At 38.0% G+C, this 12,742-nt stretch overlaps 1 protein-coding gene across 1 annotated transcript in view; it reads left to right on the plus strand.

Moving 5' to 3' along the window:
- CNTN1 (contactin 1) overlaps positions 1–12,742 on the plus strand; it is a 322,132-nt gene that overhangs the window by 270,075 nt on the left and 39,315 nt on the right. The window contains exons 25-27 of the mRNA XM_006865302.1: positions 5,318–5,504; positions 10,551–10,663; positions 11,475–11,631. Of these exons, the coding sequence (XP_006865364.1) occupies positions 5,318–5,504; positions 10,551–10,663; positions 11,475–11,631 (457 nt within the window). The remainder of the gene's footprint in view (positions 1–5,317; positions 5,505–10,550; positions 10,664–11,474; positions 11,632–12,742) is intronic.

Consider the following 12,742-nt stretch of genomic DNA (forward strand, 5'->3'; position numbering starts at 1 on the left):
AAGAACAGTTAATACCACTATTATTCAAACTTACACACCAACCACTGAAGCGAGTGGGAATGAAATAGAAGAATTCTACCAACTTCTTCAATTACAATTGATCAGTCATACAATTGAGATAGCTTGATAATCACTGGTGATTGGAATGCAAAGATTAGAAACAAAGAGGAAGGCTCAGTAGTTGAAAATATGGCTTTGGTGATAGAAATGATGCTGGAGATTGCATGATGGTCGTGGTAGTGGTGGTGTGCTGTGGAGTCCATTCTGACAAATAGTGACCCTGTATAGGGTTTCTGAGGCTGTATATCTTTATGGGAGCCGAAAGCCTCATCTTTCTCCCACATAATGGCTGGTAGTTTCGAACTGCTGACCTTGAAGTTAGCAGCCTGACTCATAACCACTATGTTACCAGAGCATCTTGGAGACCACATGATAGAATTCTGCAAAAGCAGTGATTTTTGCATTCCAAATACCTTTTTGAAACAGCATAAGAGATGACTATACACATGGACCTCACCAGATGGAATATATAGAAATCAAATTGACTACATCTGTGGAAACAGATGGAGAAAAAACTCCATATCATTAGCCAAAACAAGGCCAGGGGCAGATTGTGGAACAAACCATCAATTGCTTATATGCAAATTCAAACTGAAGTTGAAGAAAATGAAAACAGGTCCACGAGAGCCAAAATATGACCTTGAATGTATCCCACCTGAATTTAGAGATCATCTGAAGAACAGATTTGATACATTAAACACTAAAGAACAGAAACCAGAAGAGTTGTGGGATGATATCAAGAACATTATACAGGAAGAAAGCAAACAGTCATTGAGAAGACAAGAAAAACAGAAAAAATCAAAATGGATGTCAGAAGAGACTCTGAACTTGCTCTCTAGTGTAGAGATGCAAATGGAAGAAATGAGGAGATACAAGAGCTGAACAGAACATTTAAAAGATCAGCTCGAGAAGACAAAGTCAAATATTACAATGAAAGGTGCAAAAGACCTGGAGTTAGAAAACCAAAAGGGAAGAGTATGCTCAGCATTTCTCAAGCTGAGGGAACTGAAGAAAAAATTCAAGCCTCGACTTTCATTGTTGAAAGATTCTCTGGACAAATTATGGAATGATACAGAAAGAATCAAAAGAAGATGGAAGGACTACACAGAGTCACTGTACAAAAAGGAAATGGCCAATGTTCAACCATTTCAAGAGGTAGCATATGATCAAGAGCCAACGATACTGAAGGAAGAAGTCCAAGGTGCATTGAAGGAATTGGCAAAGAACACAGCACCGGGAATTGATGGAATACAATTTGAAATCTTTCAACAAAGTGAGGTGGCACTGAAGGCACTCACTCACCTCTGCCAAAAAATTTGTAAGACAACTATCTGGCCAACCAATTGGAAGAGATCCTTATTTGTGCCCATTCCAAAGACAGGTGACCCATTGGAATGTATAAATCATTGGATAGTATCTTTGATATCCCATGTAAGTAAAGTTTTACTCAATGTAATACAGAAATGATTGCAACCATACATTGACAGAGAACTTACAGAGGTACAAGCTGGATTCCGAAGAGGACGTGGAATGAGGGATATTATTGCTGACATCAGATAGATCTTGGCTGAAAACAGAAAATACCAGAAAGATGTTTACCTGTGCTTTATTGATTACACAAAGGCCTTCGAATGTGTGGGTCATGACAAGCTATGGACAACATTGCCAAGTATGAGTATTCCTGAACACTTACTTGTGCTCATGAGAAACCTGTACATAGACAAGGAGGCAGTTGTTCGAACAAAACATAGGAACACTGAATGGTTTAAAATTAGGAAGGTGTGCACCAGGGTTGTATTCTTTCACCACACTTATTCAACCTGTAAGCTGAGCTAATAATCGAGAAGCTGGATTATATGAAGAAAAACATGGCATCAGGATTGGAAGAAGACTCATTAACAACATGGGATATGCAGATGATACAACCTTGCTTGCTGAAAGTGTTTTGTTGTTGTTATGTGCCATGGAGTCGGTTCTGACTCATAGTGACCCTGTGCAGGGTTTCCAAGGCTGTAAATCTTTATGGGAGCAGAAAGCCTCATCTTTCTCCCACGGAACAGCTGTTAGTTTCGAACTGCTGACCCTGAGGATAGCAGCCCAATTCGTTAGAGGACTTAAGATATTTACTGATGAAGATCAAAGACCACAGCCTTCGGTATGGATTGCATTTCAATGTAAAGAAAACAAAAATCCTCACCACTGGACCAATAAACAACATTTTTATCAACAGAGAAAAGATTGAAGTCATTAAACACTTCATTTTTCTTGGATCAATCATGAACACTCATGGAAGCAGCAGCCAAGAAATCAAATGCATATTACATTAGGCAAATCTGCTGCACAAGTCTTTTTTAAAGTATTGAAGAACAAAGATGTCAGCTTGAGGACTAACATACACTTGACCCAAGCCATGGTATTTTCAGTAATCTCATATGCATATGAAAGTTGGACAGTGACTATGGAAGATGGTAGAAAAATTGATGCATTTGAGTTATTGTGTTAGCAGAGAATATTGAAAGTACCATGGGCTGCTAAAAGAACCAACAGATCTGTGTAGGAAGAAGTGCAGCCAGAGTGCTCCTTGGAGGCCAGAATGGCCAAACTTCGTCTCTCATACTTCAGACATATTGTCAGGAGGATCCAGTCACAGGAGAAGGATATCATGTTTGGTAAGGTGGAGGGTCAGAGAAAAAGAAGACCCCCCAGCACAATGGATTGGCACAGTGGCAGCATCAATGGTCTCAAATATGGCAACAATTGTGGGTTTAACCCAGTACTGGGCAGTGTTTTGTTCTGTTGTGCATAGGGTCACTATGAGTTAGTACTGACTCGATGGCACCTAACAGCAACAGCAAGCATTCTACTTCAATCATAAACTTAAATTGAGTTTAGATGAAAACAAAATATTATAGACTGCTGCTTGCCTTATTTTACTTTCTCTGGGTCCCAGATTCTAGTCATAATCATGAGGTTTGTGTTCATTTGGTATCTGCATACAACTTTACTTGTAAACATCCTTGCATTTATAACATTGTTGTTTTGTTTTTAAATGCCGTGGTGCCAGCTCTGATTCATGGCAACCCTGTATAAGGATTCCAAGGTTCAGCTCGTGAATTTGAACTTCCAACCTTGTGTTTCACACTGACCTTGTGGCCCAATGTTTATCCTACAGCACCACACCAGAACTCCATAAATTATAACATTATATTTCAAGAAAGATAAATGTTTAAAGGTTACCTTTATATTGTTGTTAACTGTCACTGAGTCAGTTCTGACTCATAGAGATCATGAATAGGGTTTCCAAAGAGCAGCTGGTGGGTTTGAACTGCCAAACTTGTGGTTCAAACTGACCTTGTAGCCCAGCGCACTATCCTGCAGCACCACAGTAGGATTCTTCAATTTCATCATCACTGGATTTAGTGGTTGGTGCATAAATTTGAATCAACTCACTGGCACTTAACAACAAAAACAACAATGCAGGAGTTGATATTTCACTAAATTGGAAATATTCACTTTACTCATGTTCAGTTAACACTGGAAGAGATCTCATGTATTATATAGTTCAAATGCCCACTCACATGTGGGGCCATCTTCCTCCTTCCCCATAAATGTAGTCACCATCGGAACATTTCCAATATTAGGAAACTCACACCAGCATTAGGTATCTTTATCAGCCAGAAATCCTTTTTTGGCCAAATGATAAAATTTTGGTAGTATTGGTGTAATTCTACTTCTTCTGCTTTGAGGATATCTTTATGGTCAGGTAATATAAATGACAAAAAGACTCAGTCAAAACCATTAGGAAATGCATTATTGGTATCACAAAAAAGTGAACAAAATGAAAATATTGTAGAAGAAACCAATATGTAGTCAGTAAGTAGCCTTTGTTCTGAAATGGGCTCTCTACATGTAAACCTCATTTCCTTGTCAAGTGAATATGAACCATCGGTTTCATTTTACAGTGCATTTACGCAAATGAAAAGTCCAAGATTGTGCTAACTTTGAATAATTGGGGTATTAAAATCCCATCTTTTGGACAAAAAATCCAAAATAAAATATATTTCTAAACAATCAACTGTTTCTTTTCTATCATTCCTTAAATATAATGGTGGGTTTCTGACCAGTAAAACAGATTTTATTTGAAAAATCAAAATTAATTAGAGCTATTGTCACACCTCTGAAAGACAAGGAAGGCTGTAATTTATACTTCCATTAGCAAATAATGTAATTTCTAGTCCTACATAGATATAATTCAAACATAATTATTTTAATTTCTACAACTAATTAAGTTATTCTATACACTATTTCTTTGATATCTAACTTTTATATTGGTTCAGAGGAATGCTTTTACATACATACTTCTCAAATGAACGAGCAGAAAATATTCTCATATTTTAGTGCAAATAATGGTCTCATTCTGTTTGTCTGCCAACTGCACATTTCCAGAAGAGGTATTTTTATAAGTGAAATATGATTTTTTTGTTTTTGTTTTTACAATGACATGTAAAAAAAACACTCAGAAAAAATACTTCAGAATGGAAGGCTGGTTTGATTGGCCAACCAATGTGAGTATCTATTATATGTGTAGAAATACGGTATGCTGGCATGTTCTAGGTCAGATAATGACTATTTTTGTCAGTCAAGTTAGTATTTTTGTCAAACTGCCTTACAAATAGTTTGTTGCTATTGTTGTTAAGTGCCAAAGAATAGATTCTGACTCAGACTCATAGGTACCCTGTATAGAGCTTCTGAGGAGCAGCTGGTGAGCGTGAACCGCCGACCTTGCTGTTTAAACTGACTTTGCAGTCCAGCACATTAACCCACAGGGCCACACCAGGACTCTATATAAGTCACTCAGAATAAGCTTGAAATCATGTAAAAAGAAATAAAACAGGAAATTAATTGATAAAAAATAATATCAAAGATACTTCCAGGGATCACTTAAATATTTTATCAGTACATCTTACACAGAGATATAATATTTTGTTTTTCCTCCTTCTTTTGTCAGTGTAAGACTATTTCTAGTAATGAGTTGGTCTTTGATTGCCTTTTGACATCCTTGAGTAGATCTGTATGTGCCTTGCCTCATTCAAAGACCTATAAAAGTGTAAGATTAGTGATATATATATTCCTTAAGTAACATTGGAGAATGTGATGCTCAGCTCACCTCAATGGTTACAAAATCAATTGCAAAGAATGTTTCACAACTGAGGAGTGTGCATCATAACTTAATATTACACATCTTTCATGTTTGCAGATTCGATACTGGGCTGCGCATGACAAAGAAGCAGCTGCACACAGAGTTCAAGTCACCAGCCAAGAGTATTCAGCCAGGATGGAGAACTTGGTGCCAGACACTCAGTACTTTGTGGAGGTCAGGGCCTGCAACAGTGCAGGGTGTGGTCCACCCAGTGAGGTGATTGAAACCTTCACCAAGAAAGCACGTGAGTCTCAACGTTTCAATTTTATTGTTGCTGTTGTGTGCCATTAAATCTGTTCCAACTAATTACAACCCTATACAGAGTTTCTGAGAGTGACTGGTAGGCTTGAACTGCTGACCTTGTGGTTAATAATCCAGTGATTAATCTACAGTGCCACACTGGAATCAACATTTTGATTTTAGATTTGTCAAAAACTACATTTTATTCAATCAAGAGAAAGATACATTTGAGAGAAATTTACTATCTATCAAGGTTAAGGCATTTGGTTTTCCATTATAACCTTTTGGGTAACACAGGATTTTCTTCTTTTTTCTACTTTGCTGGTTATTAAAAATAAGGAAAATTGTGGAAACTGCCTCCAAACACGTAATATTATATTATAGAAGTAAAAATTACAGGACTCCTCTTTGTAAATACATTCTTAAAAAGTTTATGCCATTTGAATTTTAGCTTGTCTACATTCTATTTTTATTAATTTAAGCATTATTTTCATAGGATTGCATGAAAAATTAGAATCCTGCTCATTCATCTATGCTTTGATTCATAACCCACTAGTATTCCACTGTGCAATTGCATGCTAGATGTACTACCATTATGTTTTTGTTTTTTTTTTACTGACTTGTATTTTCATTACTTGTATACAAAAACCATGTGGAACTCATATCTGTCTTCCTCTGGTTTCACAAGCTAGAAAGAGAATCAGACTCAAAATCAGCTCAAGGTAATTCCTGTGAAGCGGAAGTCAGACATGCTTCTACCCTACAACCTTCTTTACCCTATTCTGACACCAACCATTCTTCCCACAGCACTGCTTCACATCCGAGTTCAATAATCCATTGCAGTGGCCACACAGAACGCATAACAACACTCACGATTATGGGGTATATTAGGGAAGTGATCAGGCTACAATTTAGGATCAAAACCAATCCAGGATGCAGCAGTTCTCCAGTCAGGAGGGTCTCTTCTTGTTGGCCATACTGCAAGCAAGCCTCACTCTTGTCTTTGGCCTTTCAGCCATGTGGTCCTTTGTCCTCTGCCCTGCTCAGGCATGTGTTACAATGTTCCTTTAGCCAGTCTGTGAATGCCCAAAGGACACATTTTTCTCAAGTCAGTCTCTTGCCTGTAGGGACTCAGCTTTACTCAGTCCATAGACCTACAGCCCAAAGCTGTTCTGTCTCTCTATGCCACTGCCTCTTCCTTCACCTCTGCTGGAGTCTTCACCATCACTGTTTCTCATGCTTCACTCATGTTCTTCCTTCTTCAATGTCCTGGAATCTTTCATATCTGCTTCTGAGATGACTCCTTTTAAACGTAGCTGGAGTATAACACTAATCCCAAACTTAGAGTCTTGTACACCTTAGTTGCATTGTCCTACCCAATAGGTGGGAATTAACGAGACTTTGGAAAGAAAAGCCATATCAAATAAATTCAAGGCATCACAGGCCACCCCCTGGCTTTTCTAGTCATTGTCTTTCATAAATGAAGGATTAACACAACCCCCCCTTTCAGTTATACATCTGCAATTACCAGTTTTGACAATCACAATTAATCCTACTAACAATTACTCAAATCATAAAATCCTATCACCATCATCCCCCACTCTCTTTTCACCAGACAGTCTGGAACCATCCTCCTTTGTTCGAGTGTTTCTCCAACATCACCCAAAACATTATGGGTATTTCAGGTCTCATAAGGATTTTGTGTCCTTCGGTCATTGAGTAAGTTTCAATAAAAGCCCAGTGGTTGTTATTGTTAGATGCCATCAAGTTGGTACCAACTCATAGAGACCATATGCACAACAGAATGAAACACTGCCCAGTCCTTGGCCAACCTCACAATTGTTGCCACACTTGAGCCCTGTGATGCTGCCCATTAGCCAATCCATCTCACTGGGGGTCCACATCTTTTTTTATGACCCTCCACCTTACCAAACATGATATCCTTCTCCAGCAACTGGTCCCTCCTGACAATATGTCCAAAGTATGAGAGACAGAGTTTGGCCATCCTGGCCTCCACGGAGCACTCTGGCTGTACTTCTTCCAACACAGATCTGTTGGTTCTTTTGGCAGCCCATGACACTTTGAATAATCTCTTCCAACATCATAACTCAAAAGTATCAATTCTTTTACAGTCTTCTTTATTCACTGTCCAGCTTTCGCATGCATATAAGGTTATTGAAAATACCATGGCTTGAGTCAGGTGCACCTTAGTCCTCAAGCTGGCATCTTTCTCTTCAACACTTTAAAAAGGTCTTGTGCAGCAGATTTGCTTAATGCAATACATCTTTTAATTTCTAAAATGCTGCCTCCATGAACATTGATAGTTGAGCCAAGAAGAATGAAGTCCTTGACAACTTCAGTCTTTTCCCCATGGACAAGAACGTTGTTTATTGGTCCAGTGGTGAGGATTAGGTTATGAAAATTCATTATACACATTTAAGAAAAAAGAAACCATTCATGAGATAGTGGTATGTCAAACATGGTTTGCAGTTGGCCTCTGCCAGCTATTAATTATGTGACAGTAGACAAATTACCTCTCCTTTCTAAATCTCAGTTCTTCTAATCTTTAAAGGAAACATTCAACCCTTTGTTCACTTTTTCATTTATTTATTTACTTACCCATTCAATCAAAGTTATATATGTACCCACCACTGTACTAAGTATTGAGGATACAAAAAGAATCAAGTCAGACTCAGATTCTTTTCTCTTGGTGTTTGCAACCTAGTACAACAAAGTGCCAAGCAACTTAAAAACCTAGCAGAACAATTTATATTAAGTCTGAAAGCTTGAAAATAATCCTCTGTTTTCAGAGAACATCTTGACAATGACCTTGCCCTCCAGACTCGGGTGTTGGCAACACACTCTGGATTCTGGGTAGAGGCTCCTCAAATCTGGGCTTCAACTCTGCCATCTGGATCTACTAGAATGGCAACTCAGCTGCCTTGGGTTAGGCAGCCCCATTCTCCCAGTCAGTCTGAGTGCTGATCCCACATGGTTGTTCTCAGCAGGTGTCTTTTGTATGCCCTCTTGGGCATGGCAGCCCTGCCCTCTCAGCTTTGGGCAGAGCCCTATCTTAATGACAGCATCATACTCTGAATCTAAGGTGGTAAAGAAGGTTCAACTCTTTGAAACTTAGGAGACTGTGGCTCCACACTTAGACACTACAGTTCTTTTGAGAGCTCAGAGCTCATGGCCCTACTTTTTGAGACTCAGGTCAGCTTTGCTTCTCCTGCTCCTTATTGCTTCCTGGTTCCTTGATCTCTAGATGAGGCCAGCCAGGTCTTTGCTCTACTCCAGCATTACAAAATTCTTTAGTTCTACTTATAAGTACCCAGAGTCATTGCACTCCACCAGTTAACTTTGGCCTGAAAACACTGAGCTCTCTAACTCTGTTGTTCAGGGAAACTAACTCCTCCAAAAAGTTTCGAGAGGCTTCCCACTCCACCAGGAAGCCCTCTACATGAAAGTGTTCAGCTCTCTCACTCTGTGGATCAGCTCCCATGCCTTCTGTGTCAGTCTTATGATTCTGCTGCTATGGTTTCTCTGTCACTGCCTTTAGCCATCTGTGACATCTCTGGTGTTACAGCTCTCCCCACTTCTTTCTGAGCTCTCATCAGAATTGCCTTTGACATCCATAATTCCTCCAAGAATCTCTTCTAGGCATTACAGGCTATTACTATTTGGCAGCGTAGTACTCCTATAACCCTTGCTCATTATACAATTCCAAAATCATGGTCACATTTTAGGTATCTGTTAGAGCAGCACCTCTCTCTCCTGGTGCCAAATTCTATCTTAGTTATAGTGCTGCTATAACAGAAACATCACAAGTAATGAACAATTAGAAGTTTATTCTCTCGCAGTTTAGGAAACTAGAAGTCCAAATTCAGAGCACTGACTCTGGAGACAGGCTCTAGTCTCATTTTAACATATGTAGTCATCATTGTTAAATGCCATCAAGTCGATTTTGACCCATAGTCCATTTCTGAACCACCGACCTTGCAATTCAAATGACTTTGCAGCCTGAGGCATTTGCCCACAGTGCCACACCAGGACCCCTTTAGCATATGTAGATCTAGCATTTCTTGAAGTTCTCTGGATGGCTTGGCATCAATGTGCCTCTGGATCTAGGAGCTTCGCATTACAAGGACCCCAAGTCCAAACAATGCACTCTGCTCCCCACTCATCTTTCTTGATGGTACTAGGTTCCTTTTTTATGCTTACTTTCTCTCCTTTTATATCTCAAAGAGATTAACTCAAGATACAACCTAATTCATAGAAGCAAATGGCTGTTGAATGATGTATGGAGGGGATTGTAATCATTGCAATGAAATGAAACAGGATAAGATGAGTACAAAACCTATGTTCTTCCATGTAAACTATCACTCAATTCATAATAAAAACTAAAAAAAAAAAAAAAGATACAACCTAATCCTGTAGATTGCATCTGACTTCATTAACATCATGGAAGTAAGGATTTACAAAGCAAAGGAAAATTACATCACATGCGTTCCCATTATAGGGTGATAAATACATTTTAACTATAAACCACTGAGAATCCCAGCCCATCCAAATTGACACCAAACCTTAACTATCACAAAGGTCAACTCTGTGGAATACTGCAAAGATTAAGTTTGAAAAGAATAAAAGTGGCCATTTTTTATGGCCAAACATAGGTAATTGGTGACCTTGAGCAAAGAAATTTTAAAAGCATGATGAGGAAAGAAACTCAAGTGGATGGAGCATGATGATGAGAGCATGGGAAGAGGAGAGCATGATGAAAAGGGAAGCCCAAGTAAAGCATGATGAGAAAATACAGTTCCTTCTTCATGAAGCCATTGGGTGGGTTAGAGAAACTCCTAGATATAGAAGTGGTTAGTATAGTGTAAGTGCTCATCAATATTATCTGTTGTTGCTAGTGTGGTGGTAGCTGTTTGTGGTTTTTGTTGTTGTCAAAACCATTATCATCAGCAGTATAATTCCTGATGCAATTAAGTATGTAGAATTTAGCTTGGATATGGTGATGGTTCATTTCTGTTATTACTTTTCCCAGCTCCTAGCCAACCTCCAAGGATCATCAGTTCAATAAGGTCTGGTTCACGCTACATAATCACCTGGGATCATGTTGTTGCACTATCAAATGAATCATCAGTTACAGGATATAAGGTATATATATATAAAAGATTGATTACTACATCGTTCTCTGATCGCCATACAAGTTTCATTGTTACTAGGGATGATTGATGCTTGCTGATTTGGCAAAGCTGGCTCAGCTTCTTACTGGAACTTTATAACAGAATTTGATGGCATAGTGCCATATAAAGTTTTTTTATATATAAAATATTTTCAGGGAATTTTTGAATAATGCTATGTCATATATACAAGACCAGTAGAATGACTGCTATAAAGTATAGAATTGTTAGATTAATCAGTGCTTAAAAAAGAAAGAATCCATTTTTGTTTGGCAATAATTAGAATAGAGTTGCACTACACACAGTGAACTCTTGAGTATATTGAATTACCTTCTGCAAAAGAATAAAAATGAGAAATTACTGTTTTTACATATTCTCACATACTCTTCACATATTTCACACTACAGCATTCATCAGTGGAAACTAAGTTCAGGAATAATGTGTCAAGCAAACACTAAACTTATGAGACGATTTCTTTAGACTACTTCAAATTATTGAAAGAGCCCTCCTTTTATACCATTTGATTAAAAAGATAAAACCTTTCCCTTTATTTGGGGTCATCTCAAAAATAAAACTCAGGTGTTATGATATATCATCTTGGATCACCCTAAAAAAATAAGATAAAAACAATTTCTATGAAGTGAAAATAACAAAACATCCATAAATATAGTTTCTTAGATGTCTTTATTAATTTAAAAATGCATCATTTCTATATGGTTTTAGTGTTAAATCAGTGACATGTTATTACAACTTTATTAAATATGCCTATTTGGGAACTTTGTAAGGTTCTCTACAGACCTGATGGCCAACATGATGGAAAGCTATACTCAACTCACAAACACTCCATAGAAGTTCCAATCCCCAGGGATGGAGAGTATGTTGTAGAGGTGCGTGCACACAGTGATGGAGGAGATGGAGTGGTGTCTCAAGTCAAAATTTCAGGTAAGCCAGTCACTGAAAGCACATTTCAATTAAGTACCTTGACATTTCTTGGCCATATGGATGCCCAAGAGTGAAGGTAGGACTTATAGTTACATCGGTGCAAATGTCTAAGTAAATTTGAGAAGCAACTCAATTGCCCCAAACAACAGCAACAAGCCAATATGAAATGTCACGCATACCCAGAAACTTGATATATCTTCTCTTGTTGTTGTCATTGTTGTTATTAAGTGCCATCAAGTTGGTTCTGATCCATAGCAACCCTATATAGGGTTTCTGAGGAGTGACTGGTGAGTTTGAACCACCAACCTTGCAGTTCAGACAACTTTGCTGTCTGACACATTAGCCCACAGCACCACACCAGGACTCTACTAGATCCTTATATAATATTGTATTTCTGACAGCTTTCATTGATGGGAAGTAATTATATGAGAGATTGGTTTCTTCCCATTTTTTTGGATTTGTATTATTTGTTTAAATTTTCATACTTTTTCTTACCTTGGATGTGTGATACTGTTTGCTAAGGGTATGAAATTATTGATGTTGATTTAAGAATTTTAGACTATGGAATATCAAAAGATGCTAAACCAAAGATGGGCATAATTCATGTAGAAGAAAGAAAATTTGGTGATTTTCTTTATCAAAATAAATGAGAAATATATATATAGTTGTTGTTAAGTGCCATTGTGTTGGTTCCAACTCTGTATAGGGTTTCTGAAATGCAGCTGGTCAGCTTGAATTGCCGACCTTGTGGTTAAAACCAACCTTGTAGTCCAGTGCTTGTTCCACAGCACCATGCCAGAACTCCATATATATATATATAATTTTTTAACATAATTTCAGAAATTAATAACTTAAAATGCTAGATTCACCACATAGCTACTTTTTTTTTTTTTAACTTTCTATTGTGAATTACTGAAGGGTTCCAGACAAGACCATCAGTTTTACATCCAACAAATCACATACTTTGTTTCATCTCAATGATTACAATCTCCTCTGTACAATAACAGTTCTCCTACTTCCTCCCTGTACCTTGGATTTCCATTCTCCCCTCCTTTCCCTCCCATCTTAACTTTGTCATTCAACATTTTGTAATTTTCATTTATAGTTATAT

Source organism: Chrysochloris asiatica, unplaced genomic scaffold (genome assembly GCF_000296735.1).
Source record: "Chrysochloris asiatica unplaced genomic scaffold, ChrAsi1.0 scaffold00077, whole genome shotgun sequence".
In the NCBI taxonomy this organism is placed as follows: domain Eukaryota; kingdom Metazoa; phylum Chordata; class Mammalia; order Afrosoricida; family Chrysochloridae; genus Chrysochloris; species Chrysochloris asiatica.